At 43.4% G+C, this 22,139-nt stretch overlaps 1 protein-coding gene across 1 annotated transcript in view; it reads right to left on the reverse strand.

The window, feature by feature from the left end:
* Window positions 1–6,166, reverse strand: part of CD109 (CD109 molecule) — a 116,297-nt gene extending 110,131 nt beyond the window's left edge. Inside the window, exons 1-2 of the mRNA XM_023517277.1 lie at window positions 6,076–6,166; window positions 3,935–4,141 (exon numbers count right to left, since the gene is read on the reverse strand). Of these exons, the coding sequence (XP_023373045.1) occupies window positions 3,935–4,141; window positions 6,076–6,166 (298 nt within the window). The remainder of the gene's footprint in view (window positions 1–3,934; window positions 4,142–6,075) is intronic.
* Between the last annotated feature and the right edge of the window lie 15,973 nt (window positions 6,167–22,139).

The raw sequence follows: 22,139 nt of genomic DNA on the forward strand, positions 1-22,139 counted from the left end.
TTGTCATGGAACTCCAGGGCAACCTCATGGTAAGGAAAGAGATAAAACCCAATATGGATACATATACACAACTATTATGTGTCCATAATAGTGAACATTTTTTTCTAGTTTTTACCCAGTAAAGGAAGAGAGAAAGGGACAGACTCAATCTCCACCCACCATTCTAGTGTGACTCGATTTCAAGTGCCAACAGCTTCTCCATCTCCCCCCTCTGGTAATTATTTCCTGCTGGACTCCCACTATGTTTTCACAATCATGTTTACATAACTAACTCGTTCGTACAAAAGAGGATGCTATTATGAACCTTGTTCTAGTCACTACGGAGATGATGGGCTTGATGGTGATGCTGGTGAATCTCACAACTACGGAGGCATTAATATGCCTTTACAGAATTCTTTATGGGTTTTTTTGTTTATTTGTTTGTTTGTCTGAGACAGAGTCTCACTACATGGCCCTCGGTAAAAGGCCGTGGCATCACAGCTCACAGCAACCTCGACCTCTCGGGTTTAAGTGATTCTCCTGTCTCAGCCTCCCAAGTAGCTGGGACTACAGGCACCTGCCACAACACCCAGCTATTTTTGTTGTTGCAGTTGTCACTGTGGTTTAGCTGGCCAGGGCCAGGTTCGAACCTGCCAGCCTCAGTGTATGCGGCTGGCACCCTAACCACAGAGCTATAGGCACCAAGCCCAGAATTCTTCTAAGTTTAATAGAAATACTTTTTCTAAAGAGCTATAGGCTATTGTTCACAAAAAATAACATAATCATTCCCCAATAAATGCAGAATTGATGTATTAAAAGACAAATAACTATAATGCAACCAATACTGCTGGCCCCAAGAGAAGAAATATAAATACAATTCCCCCAGAGCTGTCAAACAGACAAATGAACTGAGGAAAGCCATGCGTCCCTTATTAAATATTCTTAATAAGTATATTTCAGAATATACTTATTAAAGTATATTCTGTAATTTGAACCCTTTAGTTATAACTACTGCTGACACAAATTAAGCCTAAAATACTTTCTGGTTATAGTAAAAGATTACCCCACTCCAGGGATCTCTAAGAAATCCAGGATTTTTTGTTGTTGTTGTTGCAGTTTTTGGCTGGGGCTGGGTTTGAACCTGCCACCTGCCACCTGCCACCTCCGGCATATGGGGCCGGCAGCCCTACTCCTTTGAACCACAGGTGCCACCCAGAAGTCCAGGATTTCTGGAAACGAGCCACTCAAAAACAGTCTCCCATTTCTTACCCAGATTTGCCAGAAGGTAAATCATTATTAAAGCCAAACTTTTGGGAGGGCCCTCCTAAGAAAATGATGAAACAATAATATTTAAATGTATTTATTTGTTTGTGTTTATATGACAGGGAAGAAAATGAGTCTCGTGAAGACCCAGACCCCGTTGAGTTAGACACAGCCCCTGCTGAATTAGACCTAGCCCCTGCTGAGTTAGACCCAGACCCTGCTGAGTTAGACCCAGACCCTACTGAGTTACACCCAGCCCCTGCTGAGTTACACCCAGACCCCGCTGAGTTAGATCCAGATCCCGCTGAGTTAGACCCAGCCCCTGCTGAGTTAGACCCAGACCCTGCTGAGTTAGACCCAGCCCCTGCTGAGTTACACCCAGCCCCTGCTGAGTTAGACCCAGCCCCTGCTGAGTTATTCCCAGATCCTGCTGAGTTAGACCCAGACCCTGCTGAGTTAGATGCAGCCCCTGCTGAGTTAGACCCAGACCCCGCTGAGTTAGATCCAGATCCTGCTGAGTTAGACCCAGCCCTTGCTGAGTTAGAAATCCTCCTTTATCTCCACATCTTTACAACTGCAGAAGTCAGATAAAGCAAAGTGTGTGGAGACAACAGGGAGAAAAATCTTGATACTTAAATTCTCTACATCACAGGAAGCATCTGCTGTAAGAACAATAACTCCCGGTCTCTGATATGGAAGCAGCATTCTCCTTTGAAAGGGGACACTGCTCCTAGCAATGGCATTTTCCACCACACTCTATGTCAACAGGGTCAAAAACAGTCCATGAAAGAGCATTTTCCCTCTTTCTTCTTCAAAGATCCATTCTTCTCCCAGGAGGCATGGTCCAACCCACTCCTAAGCACTTGAGCTTTCCCAAGGGGCATACGGAGGACTCTCCCCCCAAAAGGAAAATCTAAGCAAAAAGTTAAAAACCAAGCCACAGCAACGTTTGTCCCAGAGCAGGGACCATTTGCTACAGAAAAGAGCGCAAAGAGAGACTGACAATGGAGACTGCAGAAAAGACAGGAACAGGAGAAATTCTAGAATAAGAGTCAAAGTCCAAGCAGAGACTAAATATTTACCAAAATCCCCCGTGCGGGTTATACTGGAACTCTGCATGACAGCAAAACTGCCACCTTCGCACAAACTTATACACAAAGGAATGGGGAACTACCTCAAGTATTATGTCCTGTGATTTAGTATTTCAAAATGTCCTTTACTGTCATAAGACCACGATTCCTTTATTTTCAGACGTGACAGTTCAATAACTAAAATTGAGGGCTACACTCACATAGAAAGGAAATGATGCTTTCTACATCTTGGGCAGTATTATTCTGCTAATAACATTAGCGGTTGTGTATTGAGTGCTAACAGCCAGTACACACTGACTTCAACTTTACAACTGCCTCAGGAAGGCAGCTTCATCATCTCCATTTTACAGATAAGGAAACTGAGGCTCAGAGCAGTTACGGAACCTGCCCAAGATCAGTCAAGTAGTAGAGCCAGGATCCAAACTCAGATCTTCAGGGCTAACCTACACTTCCTCTCCAGAGACACAAAGTCTCACACCTCCCTGCCACTGCTCTAGGGAGGCCCCCCCTGGCCCCTGGACACACGGTCTTCCCCGATTCTCCCCAAACTTACCCACCTAGTCAACGTCCTGTGAGGAAAAACCCCCAAATAGAGATGAACTTTTATTTTTATCTCATTTCATGCTGGTTTTAATTTCTCTATGCTGGCAAAGAATACACATTTACAGAATGAACTGTTCTGAAATCTCATCCACCCTCATTAGGTGCCCATAAGTGAGTTTTCTTAAAAAAATAACATTATAGGAATTTATGCATTAATTTCTAGCTGCTGACTAAACAGTCAAACATGCTTCCGGTTGACCGTGTTTATATTTGGATGGTAGGATTATGAGTGATTTGGGTTTATCAAGTTCTGAGTATATATCATTCTTCCAAATAGAAAAAAAACAAATACAATAAACAATAAATGTTGATTTTAATTTTTAAAATTTAAATATTTACCCCTTCCTCCCAAATCATTTTTCCCTTAGTATTGAAAAAGAAGACATTCATTGGCCCAATTTAATCCTGGTCCAGGTAAGAACCCAAACTTGAAACAAGAGATGTTCGTTTTTTTATAAAGGCCTCCTGCTTTCATACTATTTTCTTCCTGTTACTTTAAAAATTAAGAAGTATCCCCTAAAATTGGATTTTAAACTAGTGTGTGGTTCTTCTTCGCTTTCCCACGGGCCTACTTTGTTAAATGCTCTCCACCCCACAAACGTGGTTCTGTGTGAGAGAGGAGCTTTTAACTTCGGGCATCTCCTCTCCTGGGGTGCAGGGCAGCCTACATTTCCCAGCCTCCTTTTCCGACTGAATATACTGACCCGAGCCATTCCTAGGTCAGCCCACAAAAACCTCACACGTGGGTAACTCCATGCTCTTCCCCTACAGTCTTGGGAACTGCCCATTTATGACGATGGAATCACAAAATGGAAAGAACCTGGATCTCTGAATCTCCATTGGGAAGACCACCCATGAACACCACTTGGGACTTTCCATGAGTAAGAATTAAAAGTCCGCTGCAAAGTTGGGGTCTCTGTTCTGCCACCTAACACAGGGCCTTATTAACATATTCCAGTTACCCACAGAAAGGTAAGACTCGAAGCTGTTGCTCTTACCTCTTTCAAAGACTCCTTCTCCTTCCAGGACAGAGACACTGAGGTTGGAGGCCACCTGGAACAGCTCTGCCTTCACGGTGACTTGCGGGGGGCTGTGTTCCAGAAGATCCACCCCGATAGTTATGTTTGCTCCGGGCCTGACGATCCCTGGGGCTGTCACCAGAAACTGGGGCCTAAGGAGTCCCCCAAAAGGGAAAAACAAAGTTCCTTATCCTCTTGGCTCCTTTCTTTTGCGACCTTGACATTTCATAGATAGTGAGATAGAGGCTCCCTCCTTACTGTGCCAACTGCACGTCACCCAGCGCTCTACTTAGCCATTGCATTGAAACGGTCCCGAAACAATAATTCCCATCAATCTATGTCATGCAGTAATTCATGCCCCACCTTAGAGGAAGGCCTGTGTTATTAATTCCATTTTATAAACCACGCACTGCACAGGACCCGCGGTGTAAGTGGCTTTGCACTGGGGCCTGAGAAGCCACTGGCAGATAACTCTGAGCGTCTCCTGTACAGACAACCTCATTCCAGCGTCGCTATTTTCTTGGTTGGGAAAAAAAAAAAAAAACTATGATTTTGCCTGTTTCTTATTCAAATTTTTGTGCTTGGTAATGCACTGAAGAAAATAATCATCTAACCAATACCATTGATGGAAATAGCCCATCTGAAAATAAAATAGCAATGGGGAAATTTCCAAGTGTAGCAGAGACTAAGAAGGCGCTGAAGCAGAACCTCTCCTGCTGGGAAGTGAGGGTTAGGGCTCTGGGCAAAGCTCTTGAGGACCGCAGCTTCCCGCTGTTGGGGCGCTCTCCTTAGCTATCTTTCCACAGTAACTGCCCTCGAACCCACACTTCTGTCCCTCAGCCACACTTGTCAATGTCAAAGTGGAGACATCCTGTTCAGAAAAGATACACATCGTTGAGAAAAGAAGTCACTCCTCGGGGAGCAAAAACTTGAGACGCAAAGGGCAGAGGCAACGTGAACTAAAAATAAAGTGACTCTCTTTAGAAAGTTGTTAGGGCCTGGGACAGCTTGATCAGCTTCAAGGGTGCAGAAAGTAACTGTGCGGCGGGGCCGCAGCGAAGCGCCGCGCGGTCACCCCGCAGGCCAGAGCTGGGACCCGCCCGCCGCCCCGCAGCCCCCCGGGCGCCCGCGGCCCCTCCGCCCTTGCCCCCCCCAGCGCCCGCGTCCCTACCCCGGGGCCGCGGCCAGCGCGGCGGCGCACAGGCAGAGGAGCTGGGCGGCGGTCCGCAGCCGGGCGCCCTGCATCTCGGCGGCGTCTGCCTGCGCCGCGGACCTGGGCCGGGAAGTTCGCGGGCACCGCGGGGTGTGGCTTGCCACCTCCTCCCCGGTTGTTTTTTTTTTTACCCTGACTCTGGAGTTTAGTAATGAAATGGGCGCGACTAAGCCCAGTGAGATATCTAAATCCAGACAGGACTTCGAGGCTCCACCCCTCCCACCCGCATCACAATGGCGCTTCTGGGCTCTGGCAAACATCGCAGATCCCAGGGGTAGACAGCAGCCTCCTAACGCGGTCCCCCAGCCTGGCCGCTCCCCAGTGGCCGCGGGGAGCACCGGCGCCCACTTCCCCAGCCCACCGCGGGGAACACCGGCGCCCACTTCCCCAGCCCACAGCCTCTTTACACTCGCGCTGCACCAGCGATGCCCAGAGTGAATAAACAGGCCCATCCTTGTGAGCAGAAATTCACAGCAGCTATGTGAAGCGGAAAAAAATCAATCATTGTCCTCCAGACTATGAGTCAGAATTTGAGAGAAGCAGCAAACACACGCGCGCACACACGCGCGCCAAGCAGTCATATTTCCTGGGCAGTGGCTTCATGTACCTGAATGGGGACAGAGAAAAACTTGTTTTCTTGAAAGCAAAAATTAAGGCATGCTGCTTTCCTCTCCAAGGAAATGTTATGGTTTCTTAACTTGGAAAAGAAGAAAAGAATTCCGGGATGTGCAAAAGTTAGGTGTTGCTATCCGGAACCCTGAGAAACAGCTGGGAGGCGCTTTACTCTTGGCGTCTCTGGACACGTGGGCTGCAGGTGTCCGGAACACCGTGAAGCTGGGAGCAGGACGGTTGGGGTGGCTCCCGCGGGCTGAAGGGCGACGGCCTGCGGGGCTCCACAGTTACTGACCCCCAAACTCGTCGCGGGCCTGGCTCGTCTGCAGCTCCTTGCCCCTGCTCCTTGGCACTGCCACCTCTTCACATGACTCAGGTTTCACCATGACTACGCCATAAAAGCAGGGAACGGCTGGAAAACAAGCACACTCAGTCCTTGACAACCTAGACTTTCTAATTCGTGGCGACGCTCTAGGGTGACATTTTAAGATGGGGCAAAATGCAAACGGAAAAGAAGGCAGCAAAGAGCTGACTCGTGACGAAGCTGCGTGCTAACCAGGGGGAAAGTGGCACCTACACAAACCGGGTCTTTGGAGTCCTGTAACTTGCTTTCCTCTCGTTCCTGTCCCTCTTGAACAGCTCGCAGGGGACCTGTGTCCTCTCCTGCAGGCAGCCTAGCTTTAGGGTGAACTTCCTGGGCAGGGAGAGGAGTGTTCCCAGTGGATCCTTGGGTGCACAACTGCTCCTGACGCGGCTGTTTCCGCTATTCTGGTCTCTCCCTCATGTCTGCTGAAGAAAGGAGGACCAGAGTCCAGTGTGGGCTAAGTGCTGAGCTTCTCACACTCTAACCTGCGTGAGAATCACATAAAAATGCAGGTGCTGACTCCTGGGTTGCCAGGTGGGAAGTGAGATTCTACTTAACTTCAACGGACAGTGGGCCACAGAGGGTCTACAGATAGGGGGCGCTGGTGGGCACCTTGATGCGCTAAGGACACTTCTCAAGACTGAGAAAATTCTTCTCAAACATTTACTTCATAGAGGCAGACCAGTAAGTTCAGGTTCATTTTAGAGCCAGGCAAATATCCAAGGGACTACAAACGATTAGTTGATAATGTTGTACCTGCCTTACAGGAAGGACTAGAACCCCCTAGTTATAGTACCAAACCTCTAGTCACTGTAACTCAGCCAGAGGACAAAAGCGTAATGTAGATGAGGACAAGGAAAACCTGACGGAGAAGTGGAACCCATGTCTGTCTTACCGTCTCCAACCTCAACATCATGGGTTACCTTCAGTGGAAAGCTGGACGCAGAAACGCTCTGGGAACTGGAGGAGCCACAGACCTGATTGCCACCCCACTTGCACACAGTGAGCTAGCACATTAGTAACAGTGCCAGCTACTGTTCCCACCAACTTAGAGCCCTGAACCAACCTTCAGAGGGTGAAAAACACAACTGCTCCTTCATTGATGGCTTCTACATTCACGTAGCTCAGAACCGTACAGGGAAGGGAATTCTGAGCATTTTAGCTCCATCTTAGATAAGCTGTTGGCACAGTGCGAAGCCACCAAACTGCATGCCCTATCAACTTGGCATCTATATATATTGCACTTAACTATATTTAACTTCAAAAAAAGACAATAGTAAAATCATGTTTTCACCTAACGTGATAAAACTATCCCTCATACAAACAAAATCAATATAGTCTCATTTCCAAAAGAGGATACGAAGTTCCTTTATCCAACTTTGGACATGTTCATACCCCTTCCGCCTGAATAATATCCTCCCCTTGATATCCTAGAACTCAAATAACTGAGGTTAATGACTAGTAACACATGTTAGATGGTAGAAAAATGAGAGGGAGAAGGGGGGAAAGTAGTTAATATATACACAAATGTATCTGTATCAAAATAAGAAGAAAATACACGTAAAGACTACAGTCTTTATTTCTGCTACTAGTCACATGGTCATAGACAGCTTTATAACTACCTTTCTCTATTACTCACTCCTTGGCCTTCACTGAGACCTAAGCTGGGCATGGTTCTTTGCACGATGGAGTGACCCAAACCTTCATTCCTGAAGGGTCTGGGCCATCGCCAGTCCTCCCTGTATTATAGTGTTTTCTATTGGCTTTAGTCACGGGACCTCCTAAAATAATGCACCAGTGTTTCCTCCGACTTTGAGAAATACTCTTTACTCCCATTGTACAGTGGCAACCTCTTGACGATCAGGATCATTCAGTCACTCCAGCCAGTAGAGGAAGCCCAGGTGGCCAGGTGGCAGTCTCCACTTCAAGCCTAACTGAAGCATTCATTGTGGTGTCCCTTAGTAAAGGCATTCCTGCCTTGGGAACTAAGACCTCTGAACCAAGAGTTCAGTGTTACAGGAGAAAGAAGCAATAAACATCAGTAAATCGCCAGGGATAATAGAAAAACCACTCATATGGTTTATTCTCAGGCCCATGAAGCTGCTGGATTGGGGAGAAATATTGAGAGAAACCCTGGTTGCGGACTTAGAGCACACAACACATCCTCAAGTCTGTTGTTTGAGTTTTACATGTTCAAATGTTGTAGCATTTCAGAAACGTTATATATGAAATTAATGTTTCCTTGCATTCATCATCTATTTGAGAACTAGCTAAATAGAATTATGCACAGAACATGAGGATATTCCTTGAGAATCTTTTTTGTGCAAGGGCAGAAGGAAGAAATCCCTGTTTACTAGAAGACAAGAAATGACATTGAAATTAATGAGGAATAATAATGATAATGAGGCTTGTTTTCAACATTCCAGAATTTAAGATTGGAATTCTATATCCAACTAAAATACTAAATAAGAGTGGAAGATAGAATAAAAACATTTTCAGAAATGGAATGTCTCAGAAACTTTGGGAAGTTAATTTAGGAGGACATGTTTAACAAACCAACAAAACAAGCCAAGAAAAGGGGGAAAGTATATATCAACCCACAGAACAAGGAAGAGAGAAGTTCCAGCAGGAAGAAGTCCAGGCGTAAGGTCTCAAGGGGAATAAAAAGAATCTTAACAGAACAGATGTACAGAATGGAAAACCGGGGAAGAAAGTTGAGACCACAGTGAAGACAGGACAACAAAAGGAAAGGGAATTTAGAGGTTTGGTGCAGTAGCTTATGCCTGTAATCCCAATATAGGAGGCTAAGATGGGAGGATCACGGGAGGCCAGGAGTTGGGGACCAGCCAGGACAGCATAGCAAGACTCCATGTCTACAAAATAATTAGAAAATTAGTTGAGTGTGGTGGCACGTGCCTGTAGTCCCAGCTACTCAGAAGATTATGGTGGGAGTATCACCTGAGCCCAAAAATTCAAGACTACTGTAACCTATGGTCTCTTAAAAAATGAGGGGCAGGGGGGGAAGAAAACAATGAATAAAAAAAGAAAGTATAATCGTAATTTATTAGTCAGCTTTGCAGCAAAAGATAATTATATAATCTTGTGTATTTAAGCATGGTTTATTCATTTATAACTTACAGAATAAAGAAGTTAGTCTTTTATTTGTCAGCGCCTGTAGCTCAGTAGGTAGGGTGCCAGCCACATTCACTGAGCTTGGCAGGTTCAAACCCTGCCTGGGCCAGCTAAAACAACAATGACAACTACAAAAAAAAGAAAAAAATAGCCAGGTGTTGTGGCGGGCACCTGTAGTCCCAGCTACTTGGGAGGCTGAGGCAAGAGAATCACTTAAACCCAAGAGTTTGAGGTTGCTGTGAGCTGTGACGAAACAGCACTCTACCCAGGGCAACAGCTTAAGACTCTGTCTTGAAGAAGAAAAAAAGAATAAAGGTGATAAAAAAAGATTTAATTACAATGTTTCACCATTTCTAAAACATGTTTTTACATTTTTACCATTTGTGATATTACAGTTAATGACATCTTATAATTATAATCAATAATATATTTTCTTTCTTGGTACTTCATAAAATAAATGGTTTACCATGCCAACTGATGGCATCTCAGATTTGATAAAATATCTGAAGTATGTTCACAGAACAGAATGTAAATGATATTAATATTTACAAAAGGAAAAGGTATTGACGACAAGTTAGGAATTCATGCCACGGATGGAGAATTAAAGGGTTGACTGGATAGCTACAAACATTATAAAGTTAAAAATTATGTCTATAGATTTTGAATCAAGAAATAAGGCATAAACATATTAAAAGTATAAAGTACTTTAAGAATATAGGAAAAACCAAACCAAAGTGATTTTACTATTGTCATTCACTCAATTCAACACACTTTTCCTCTGGTTACCAAAATATGGAGGAGGTTTCCCCACCACACTGACGATTTTCCAGCTGCCTGTCCTCTAATGCAATTCAGTTCTGACACTACTTAGAGATAACATCGGATCCCACAGGTTGAAAGCTCCATCGCACAAGCCTTCCCCCACATCAGATGCTAATCACAAGCTGTGCTTGCATCCTGTGCTTCTAACTAGCTATAAACCCAGGTTCACAGGGTCTCTTCTTTGGGTTCAGTTAATTAGAGCAGCTTGCAGAACTCAGAGAAACATTTATGTTTACTCGTTTATTATTAAATAGTATAATAAAGGATACAGGTCAGGAGTGGTGGCTCACATCGGTAATCCTAGCACTCTGGGAGGCTGAGGTGGGAGCATTGCTTGAGGTCAGGAGTTCAAGACTAGCTTGAGCAAGAGCAAGACCCCATCTCTACTAAAAACAGAAAACTCAGTTGGGTGTTGTGGTGGGTACCTATCGTCCCAGCTACTCGGAGGCTGAGGCAAGAGGATTGCTTGAGCCCAAGAATATTTTTCTTTATTAAATCATAACTGTGTACATTGATGTATTATGGGGTACAGTGTACTGATTTGATATACAATGTGAAATGCTTACGTCGAGCTGATTAACATATCCATCACCTGGCTTACTAATTTGTTACGGTAAGACGATTATACTCTTTTCTTAATAGTTTTGAAAGGTACCATTGCATTATGCATGTTAGGTGAAGTCCCACCAAATACCCTTCTTCCCCCTGGCCTCCCTCCTCCCCTCCCCTCTCCCTCCTCTTCCCTCCTACTTTCTGGACTACAGTTATGCTTTATCAGTCATATGAGTGTGTAGGTGGTTATATATTGATTTCATAGAATATTGAGTACATTGGATACTTTTCTTTCCATTCTTGAGATACTTTACTAAGAAGAATATGTTCCAGCTCCACCCAGGTAAACATAAAAGATGTGAAGTCTCCATCTTTTAATGGCTGCATAGTATTCCATGGTGTACATACATCACAATTTGTTAATCCATTCATGGGTCGATGGGCACTGGGCTGTTTCCAAGTCTTGGCAATTATGAACTGGGCTGCAATAAACATTCTGGGGTAAATGTCTTTGTTGTAAAGTGATTTTTGATCATCTGGGTATATACCTAGTAGAGGAATTGCAGGACCGAACGGTAGGTCTCCTTTTAGTTCCTTGAGTGTTCTCCAAACTTCTTTCCAAAAGTCCTATTAGCTTGCATTCCCACCAGCAGTGAAGTGTTCCCTTCTCTCCTCATCTATGCCAACATCTTTAGTTTTGGGGATTTTGTGATGAGGGCTAACCTTACTGGAGTTAGATGATATCTTAAAGTGGTTTTGATTTGCATTTCTCTGATGATTAAAGATGATCATTTTTTCATGTGTTTGTGGGCCACGTACCTGTCTTCATCAGAGAAGATTCTGTTCAGGTCTCTTGCCCACATAGAAATGGGGTTATTTGTTCCAATCAAACTATTGATCAGTTTGAGTACTCTGGATTCTAGTGATCAGAACTTTGTCAGAAGTATAACCTGCAAAAATCTTCTCCCATTCTGAAGGTTGTCTGTTTGCTTTACTTACTGTGCTCTTGGCTGTGCAGAAGCTTTTTAGTTTGATCAGATCCCAGTAATGGATTTTTGGTGTTGCTTCAATTGCCCAGGGGGTCCTCCTCATAAAATATTCCCCCAGGCCTATTTCTTCAAGCTTTTTCCCTGCACTGTCTTCTAGTATTTTTATGGTTTTATATCTTAAGTTCAAATCTTTTATCCAGTGAGAATTTATTTTTGTTAATGGTGAAAGGTGAGAGTGAGCCCAATAATTGAGGTTGCTGTGAGCTGTGATGCCATAGCACCCTACCCAGGGCAACAAAGTGAGACTTTGTCTCAAAAAAGAAAAAAAGAAAGGAAAACAAACAAAAATAAATTAGAAATTATAAGAACTTTAAGAACTCTGTGCCAGGCACAAGGAGCAGAGACCTATGTGTTTATTTCTTATTCTTTCACAAGTAGCCAATTAGAAATGAAAATATTAATATCAACATATTACCATAAATAAGACAATAAAGTTAAAGAAGTTTTTTTTAAAAAAAAAAGAAAGAAAAGAAAATTACCAGAGGAGAAGAAATCACAAATAATTTGAGTTCTTCAAAATCCCTAATGCTCTAGGGCATGGTTTGAGTTTTATAATTTGCCACCAAAGTTTTATCTAAGGAAGGCACATAAATTTGAGATGACCTCTACCAAGGCTGGTTTGGAAATTGATAAATGTCACCCAGTGGAATGATTCATAAACAAACTAATTAATAAGCAAAGAAATAACCTTGAAATAATAACACCAACAATAAACTTTTATTTCAGACCCCAAATCTGTGGGCAGCGAAGGCAGCTCACATTTGGTGTTTTTCCTTCTCCTCTTGGGAACAACAGGCTAGGAGAACCATGTCTATCTCATGGTCGTGGCAGAACCACAAGAGAGCAAGAACCACTCTCAAGCACACACCAGGTCGCTATGTACTTGACATGTGCTAAAATCCCATGGGCCAAAGCAAGTCCCAGGGTCAAGGACCAAGTCAAGAGCGGGTAGCATACTTCACCTTTTTGTTAGAGGGACTGCAAACTTCATCCTATGGTAAAGAATATGAATGGAGGAAACCTGGAACCAATAATTCACTCTACCACAGACAGCAACCAAAACTGTCTTCTGTTCACCAGGAAAATGTCTCCCTAAAGAACAATTAGCCTATCAAGGCAGGAAGAGAGGGAGAGAGGGAAGATAGTAGGAAAGAAAACATGAATTAATATTGTTAAAATGTCCACACTACCCAGAGTGATCTGCAGAGTCAACGTAATCCCTACCAAACTTCCAATGGCATTTTTCACAGAAATAAAAAGAATTCTAAAATGCCTATGGAACCACAGAAGACCCCAGACAGCCAAAGAAACAGAGGAACAAAGCTGGATGCATCACATTACCTGACTTCAAAACAGATATGGCACAAAAACAGACTTAGAGAACAGAATAGAGAGGCCAGAAATAAATCCAAACATATAGGATCAATTGATCCTCAACAAAGGCACACGATGTGAAAAGGACTCCCTTTGTAAATGGTGTTGGAAACCTGGATATCCTACTCAGGAATGGATGAATTCTTATCTCACAACATATTCAAAAATCAACTCAAAATAGATTAAAGACTTAAACATAAGACCTGAAACTACTATTAGAAGGAAACCTATGGAAAAAGCCAAGTGACATTCATCTAAGTTCTAGGCAATGATTTTTTTGCATATACAACAGAAGCAAAAATGAGCTAACGAGATTGCATCAAACTGAAAAGCATCTGCACAGCAAAGAATACAATCAACAGAATGAAAAGACAACCCACCAAACAGGAGGAAACGTTTTCCAACCACACATGTAATAAGGGCCTAATATCCAAAATATATAAGAACTCAAACAACTCAATTGCAAGAAAACCCAAATAAGAAAGGAGTAAAAGATCTGAACAGACATTTCTCAAAAAGAGAAAAAAACATAAAAATAGCCAACAAGTTGATGGAAAAAAGTATTCAGTATCACTATCAAATGCAAATCAAATCAAAAGGAGCTACCTCACACCTGTTAAAATGGCTATCATCAAAAAAGGCGAAAGTTAACAAGCATTGGCACAGAGTAGAAAAAGGGAAACTCTTAGACACTATTGGTAGGAAATGTACATCCATTATGGAAAACAGTAGAGAGGTTCCTCCAAAAACTATCCTGTGATCCAGCTATCACATTTTGAGGTATATCTCCAAAAGAATTGAAATTAGTGTCTTAAGGAGATACCTCCACTCCCATATTTATTGCAGCACTATTCACAGTAGCCAAACTATGAAACCAACATGAGTGTCCGTCAACAGGGATAAAAATATATGTAAGACACACAATATAATATTACTCAGCCCTAAAAACAACCAAAAAAGGCAAATCCTATTATTTGCAATAACATGAGTGAATCTAAAGGCAATTGTGCTAAGTGAAATGAACAAGGCACAAAAACACACATACTGTACAATCTCACTTGCATGTGTTATCTAAAAAGAGAATGGAAAGAAACTGTAGGTTTTTTTTTTTTTTTTATGAGACAGAGTCTGACTCTGTGACCTAGGCTAGAGTGCTATGGCATTAGCCTACCTCACAGCAACCTCCAACTCATGAATCCAAGCTATTCTCCTGCCTCAGCCTCCCAAATAGCTGGGACTACAGCCGCCTACCACAATGCCCACCTAATTTTTTTTTATATTTTTAGTAGAGACAGGGTCTTGCTCTTGCTCAGACTGGTCTTGAACTCCTGAGCTCAAGGGATGCTCCCACCTGGCCAAGCCCAGGGTGCTTATGATTTTAGGTGTAAGCCACCTTGCATGCAGCCGAAACTACAGATTTTTTTTTTTGAGACAGAGTCTCACTTTGTCACCTTGGTAGAGTGCTGTGGGGTGACAGCTCACAGCAACCTCAAACTCTTGGGCTTAAGCGATTCTCTTGCCTCAGCCTCCCAAATAGCTGGGACTACAGGCGCCCACCACAATGCCCAGCTAATTTTTTGTTGCAATTGTTATTGGTGTTCAGCTGACCCGGGCTGGGTTCGAACCCGCCAGCCTGAGTGTATGTAGCCGACGCCATAACTACTGCACTATGAGCACCGAGCCAGAAACTTTAGATTTAAACAAACTTCTGGATGTTGGATACCTTTATAGAACCACCTACTTGCCTTAGGAATGAACGCCATAGACTGGCTATTGAAAAGCTATCTTACTCCCTCCCTCTGCAGTATATTCCTTTGCCAGAGAGATTGGAAAGCTAAAATATGCAACTCTCTCAGCTCCATCCCGCTAGCTGTGGCCATGTGGTATGTGTATGGACGATGAGACATAAAGGAACACTGCAGACAAGGCATTCTCATTTCTGAACAGAGGCAGCACCTCAAGGGAGGGCGTTTGGCTCAGGCACAGTCATCCTGCTGAGAACCAAGGTGTCAGGCTTTGCAACTCAGAGGGCAAAAGCCACCTCAAAGGAAAGACTGGAAAGAAAGGTGGAGAGTGCTAGGTCACTGAGCACAAAACACCAGGGCAGCGCTGGCTGCTCCAAATGCCCCATCTGATCAATGCCCAGCTAATCTCCTTGTGGGAGGGGCCTCCTGAGTCAGTGCCAGACTTTCAGGTATGGACTTTTCCCACTGCAGATGGTCCCCCTGGGCAAGCTTGGCCAGCTGCTTGGTGTGACTACCATTGCCACAAAGCTCTCTGAAGCACTCCCTGTCACTGCTCATCTGGACCGTGAAAGCTAATCTTTCATATCCTGTCTGCCCCCACAAAACACAACAAACCCTTGAAGTCAATGATGTCTCCCAAGGTTAAGTCCTCTTGGCATAGGGGTAGTTTCTCCACCTACTCTGAAATCGTTGTCATTTGAGTGTGCACATCCTTCCACTGGCTTATTTTAGTTAGAGGTATCATCAATTAAGCTTCCACAGCTGTTATAAGGTTATATTATGATTTACTTCCTTGGGCTGAAATGTGTTTGCCTATTGAACTTGTAGATTTTTTCACAAGGAAATTGTATGAAGAAAAAGAATAAAAACCAATATAAATGTCATTACATAAATCTGTCCCTACTATATTTAGAAAATAGTCAATAAACAAAAATAAAAATGGCTTGAAATGGAAACAAACAAAATAGAAATGAATCACGAATCCACTCGTATCCCTGGGGTTGTGGCCTCAGCTTTACTCTCATTCAAACTCAAGTCTTTTTTGGCCTGTTAGGCCTGGGCTAAAGTAGAAAAATACCGCTTAACTCCTGGCAAATTCCTGGGCTGCAATCCCTCAACAAAACGGAGTAAGTCTGGTTCTCTCCCAGGATAGATGGGAAAGTACTCACTAAACTTCTTGCTTGACTAACCCCTGGGCCCGGGAAACCGACTGTCCCCGGACTGACCTTTAGACAATACTAGATGAATGACTATGGAGACAAAGATGTATGGAGGAAAAGTACTGAACCTAAGATGTATGGGAAAATATTAAAATAAAAATGTGTGACCTATGGCTAACTAACCGCAAAGTTCTGCTTCTGTACAATGCTTTCTTGCTACCCCACCTGAATGCACCTGAACAGCCTGTGTGCCAATCAGGATGCAGACCAAGCCTTAAAAACCCGACCCCTTAAGCACTGGGGGCTGCTCTCAGAAATCCCATGTTGGGACACTGGGGCAGTCGCCAGCCAGCTCTTCAACAAAAGGACTCTGCTGTAAATGTGGCTTGTTTGGCAGTGTCGTCTTTGTGGAACTCCTGGGTGCAATAGGCCATACACAGTTTTATCTTCTAAAAACCCACTGGCTTAAACATTCCGTGTGCAACATGATTCACCAAACACACCAAAAAACAATTACAATGTCATTGTCTCATTTGTCTTTCTCCATTGTTACTGTTATTGAAATATAGAATGCTTCCTCTCCCTGCTTGATAAAATAGTAAAGATTTTTCTGTTACCCAAGGGCACAAAATTAGGCATGTTTTAACCACAAACTACAGAAACGCTTAAAAGCAAACTTAAGGAACTTTTGGAATGCAACCATTTTTCTCTAAAATTTATATTAAAAATGGTGATTTGTTTGGATTTCACATGAGGTTCTAGGAGCACAGTTCACCTTGTGAGGCTCGATTCTGACATTATCTCACTCATCCTGGCTTGACTTGCTGTGCCACGCAGTCAGTCCCCACTGAAGACTCCCCTCCAGGCTGTGACATCCACGCACATTTAGCTCATTTTGGCTTTGGCTCCCCCACTTCGACTCAGCACTGCCCAGAGCCACACAGTTACTGTTCTCAGCTCCTCGCTTTGGCTGTCACTACAGGCACATTGGGGCTTCCAAAGGGCCTGTCACCTCACCACCACCTCCACCAGCACCAAACCAGCCTTGTATGTGATCTCTGCCAAGAAGATGATGTTTTCATTTGAGCTATGTCAAGAAATCAGATCTGGAAGACTTCATTTCAGGTGCTTTTTTCAATTATTGAAATAATTTATTATTGTATCCTGCTTTTTATTTCTTTTAACTTTATTTTTAGCTAGGCACAATCCACAGAGAAAGGACCATTAGGTACTTTGTCAAGAATTCCTGGGCTTAGGCTGGGCACAGTGGCTCACGCCTGTAATCCCAGCACTTGGGAGGCCAAGGCAGGTGGGATTGCCTGAGCTTATTGGTTAGAGACCAACCTGAGCAAGAATAAGACCCTGTCTCTAAAAATAGCCCAGCATTGTGGCAGGGGCCTATAGTTCCAGCTACTTAGGAGGCTGAAACAAAAGAATCACTTGAGCCCAAGAGTTTGAGGTTGCTGTGAGTTATGACGCAACAGCACTCTACCAAGGGTGACCAAGTAAGACTCTGTCTCAAAAAAAAAAAAAAAAAAAAAGAATTCCTAGGCTTTAACCCAACGGGACACCCCACCAAGAAAGAGAACAAACTGATTCAGGTAGTCCTTATGCCTCCAGGAGTCAGAGAGTAGTAGAAGTTTGTTGCCAGAGTAGGAAATGAGCAGGTGTCCTGTTTGAAATCCAAGGCAGCATCCCTGCTTCTCCCTCCATAGAAGGCACCTAAGAGAACTAGAGCCAGGGGGCTTCTGCAGAAATGGTGAGCTGCCCTCCTCAGCCATGGCCTTGGAAAGGACAAAGACAAAGGCTGTCACTGAGGGAGAAAGTGCTGTGACACTCAGACCCCTGCTCTCTACTGTGCCACAGGCCTGATGGGGGAGCCGACTTCAGTGAACCCTATCCAAGAACACGCAGATAATCTGAGAATAACCTCCTTTAGACGGTTTTACAGTTTGGGTTTGTTTCTTGCTTCATGTTCCTTTTACTTAAAGACTAGAAATTATGTAACAGCTGGCCTCCTCTCTGTCCCCCGCCCCGTCCCCTTCCCCACTAGATACCTGGTACACTCTGTAACTGGGTACACATCCTTCCAGCCAACAGCTGGCTAGGAAGGTTCAGTGTATTTTCATGTATTCATTGCCATTCTCTTTTTATCTTTCATAAATGACCTCATAAGACCTTTTGTCCAGTTAGGTTGTCTCTTTTTTTATGACTTTGTAGGAACTTTATATGTTCTGGGTTCTACTGTTATCTTAATGTATAAGTTACAGATCTCTTTCTTAGTCTCTCAGCTTTGTTTATTCCAGCCATTGTGGAACATAAGTTTTAAATTACGACATAGGCAAATTTATCAAACTTCTACTTAATGAATTATACTTTATGTGTCTTCTGTTTAAAAATCTCTTTTCTACTGCAAAGACATAAAGTTATTTTCCTATATTTTCTTCAAGTAGTCTCAAAATTTTATTCATCACACGGAGACTTTTAATATAAAATTTTTCTTTATGTACAGTGTGAGGAAGGTATCTAATCTTCTTTTTCCACACAAATCCCCTGTTCCAATGTATGTACTGAAAAATACACCTGATCTTAGCCAAAAGGCCAAGAAGCGATGTATGTACTGAAAAATAAATCTTTTTTCCATTGATTTTTACTGCTATATGTAGCAGAATTTTCTAGTTTTTCATTACTATCCTTTCTCCTCTTTCCTCTATAGTAAAGGAATTTTTGTCTGAAATCATAGGCACCCAGAATTAAAACATTTCCCAGTCCCACGGAAGCTGAGTGTGGCCATGTCCTGGTCAAGGAATTGTTAGTGAAACTAGCACGTGCATTCTTTGAGAAATGTCCCCAAAGGGATGCCTTTTCCTTTCTTTCCCTCTCTTCTTTCTCTGGAAAGAGAGAGAGAGAGCGAGAGAGACATCTGCCTTGTTTAAGCCATTGCGGTTTTGAGGTTTCTATCACTCACAGACATTCTAACTAACGCCCCACATTTACACCAATTCGCTTCAGTTTATATGCTTCAGTTTGTTTCTGAGTTTCCATTTCAGTTCCATTCATCTATTTATCACAAGACCAGACACACGTGCTTTACCTAATATAATGTTGTATTGAGTTTGGACGTCTAATAGGCAAAGCCCCTCTCCTAGTTCTTTTTCAAAATTGTTGACAGCTCTCAAAGCTGCTTTTCCATTTGAACTTTAGAGTCTGTCTCGTTTCAGAGGCAAAAGTATGATAGCACTGTTATTGCCATCAAGTTAATCATTTAGAGATAATTAACACCCTTTGAAATTGGGAAATCAAATGTTCTTCTATGTGGGCACGCTGCAGTTCTATACCTACAGCTTTAGCCACTACAATAACTTTTTGTACTTTTTCTCCCTAAATGTCTGCATATCCTGTGCCAGATGTACAGACCTTGATATTACCATAAATGGCATATTTTTTCTTTTCATTTACCTAGTAGATTATTGATGATATACAATATATCATTACTTTTTTCATGTTGAACTTATATTCAGAAATCTTATCAGTTCTAAAAATTGATCTATAGAGTCTCTTGGATTTTCTATTAACTAATTTCCATGAAGTGATCGCAGGAAAATGAAAAAAGCAGAGTGGAGTTGCCTTGTTGGTGAACAGAATCAACAGCCTCGAAACAGAAGTGCAGCACAGGTCAGGAGTTCAGGTGCCGGTGGTGGAAACTGGTCAGTAACGTGGCACCAGGGCTAACGAGACAGAGCTGGGATTCTGAGCAGGGACACTCAGAAGCTAGCTCACCTCAGGGGGATATGCTAGCACCAGAGCTGGAGGTTGGGCCCTGAAAGACAAGAGCTGGGGTGGAAGAAGGGAGGGAAGAGGAGAGCCTGGGATACTCAAGCATCGCAGGCAGTAACTGGACCAGACAACAACATCACTCCCGGGGATGCCATTTCGGGAAGATCCACTGGAGCCAAAAATAAACTGTTCACCCTAAAGAAATGGGAGCTAAGTTTCTTTATTTTGGTTTGAGACACTGAACCCCACTACCAGAGGTAAAACATTGCAAAGCAGAAAAGACTAAAGGAAAAGGCAAAGAACTGAATCCCAACCAGGGACGGCACATTGGGATGTCTCATAAACAGTGAAAAGAAAGGTAATTCTGTTTTCTGTAGTGTCGCTCCAAGGGCTGAAACCCTTCTTTATAATTCCCATCACCACTTTGCTGGATTCTTTAGTGGGCTTTTTAAAAAATCTTTGTTACATGTTTTTGTGCGTTTTCAGAAAGAACTCTAAATTGTAGATTGTGACCTCTTTAAATTCTAGCTGTCTATTCTTAGGCCCTCGGAATAACATTGAGATAGTAAGGAAATAGCTCTATTTTCTGGACTAGGACCCTAGTCTTTAGTGTTTGAAGGTCTAAAGAAAAAATGAGGACAGTAACTGGGGCTGTAGGTCCATAAGGCGGCAGATGCTCAAATTCATCTAGGTCTCACATTCTGAATCCAGGGAAAGCCTGTGGCAAGGGCTCGTCACCCTGCCAGCGCCCACAGAGACAGCCGGACACGCGACGCCCTCCGGAGCGTCCCCAGCCACGGCCGTCCTGCACCAGCCTGCCACCTGGTGGCCACAGTTGATGCAACACGTCATTGGAGACACCACAGGAACCCCCTACACCCTCAGCCCTCTCTGTGCCCCAGACTCAATGCCAATCGGGTAAAATTTAAATTCCAGGGAGAGGAGAGGAGACACTTCTGTCACCAGGTGTCTTCTGCTGGTTCACCCATACAGAATGCTAGGAAGGACGCTCAGGGAGACCACGGGGATCTCAGGATTACTACCCTGAGTACTAACAGCCTGCGTGCATCACTGCAGACATCATCACCGACAAGAGCATTTCGGGATCCCACAATGAAACACGAAAATAACCTCACCTCAGTGCCAACCTCAACCTTAGGACAGATGCCACCCATCCTAAAATACTTCCACGTGTACTTCCTAAAGAACAAGTTTTCCCGTACCTGAAACCAGGACGAGGGCGCAGATTCCAAATGGTGTCCACTGCATTTAGACCTCTGTTGTGGAAAGGGGTTACTCTGGGATTCTCGGGGCTCCCTGGAGTGGCCTCTCAACTTCAGCATCCCCAGAGGCAGCAGCAGTGGTGGACAGCAAGCCGCCGGGCAGACTCTGGAATGGCCCTGACTGCTGATATTGAGGACCAGGCCTGAAGTCTGGAGCCCCGGCCAGGCTCAGCCGTCACGACCAAGCCGGTTCAGGGTCCATCACAGCTTCACCTCTAGTTTATATGTGTCAAACGCATCGCCACCCCCAAACTCCGCGCTGCTGCTGATCTCTGCTGTAGAACTCATCAGGGCCATCCTTTACTGCATTGTGGTTTTGTTTTTTTATTTTTTTAATTGGTATCTTTATTTATTTATTTATTTATTTATTTATTTTTGGCAGTTTTTGCCCGGGGCCACATTTGAACCCACCACCTCTGTATATGGGGCCGGCACTCTACTCCTTTGAGCCACAGGTTTTGCTTATTTTATTTTTAGGTCAGAAAAGGTTTTCACTTCTTGTGCACTGAAAATCATAGATTAAGTTAGGCCCACTGTAGGGTAACACTCAACAACTAACCACCTTTCCATGACGGCTGAGCTGGTACCTCTGCTACACAAGAGACAACAACGTCTCAAAGCAGTAGAACGGTCAGACTTTTTTTTTTTTTTCAAATAAATACAAATTAATGTAAAAGAGAATACAACTTTTGACAGATTAAATAAATACCTTTTTTCCAATTACACTATCCCTCAAAATCCTTTTGTAACTTTCCTCCTAGCGTAGTCTTCAGAGTTAATTCTTGAATCTCTCTCCCTCACCAGTGTCATTATTTGATACCCGTATTTTACAAGTCGATACTGAGGCCTCATTGAAATGCTTTCCTTCTGTGTAAGGACGCCCCTACACAGCACCATGGTAGACCTTACTGATGCTGGGTTTTATTTTGAGTTGAAGAAGTAGACTAAATTTAGATTTTCTGTGGTTTTTGCAAGCTTTGTTTGTTTCTATAACAGGGGGCCAGTGAACAGGGGTTGGAGCCACCAACCAATATAACCAATTCTGATGAAAATTTTAACATAGAAAGGATTAAACTGAAATATTACAACATTGTTGTAATA

Source organism: Otolemur garnettii, unplaced genomic scaffold (assembly GCF_000181295.1).
Source record: "Otolemur garnettii isolate 467f Iridium unplaced genomic scaffold, OtoGar3 scaffold00107, whole genome shotgun sequence".
Classification (NCBI taxonomy): domain Eukaryota; kingdom Metazoa; phylum Chordata; class Mammalia; order Primates; family Galagidae; genus Otolemur; species Otolemur garnettii.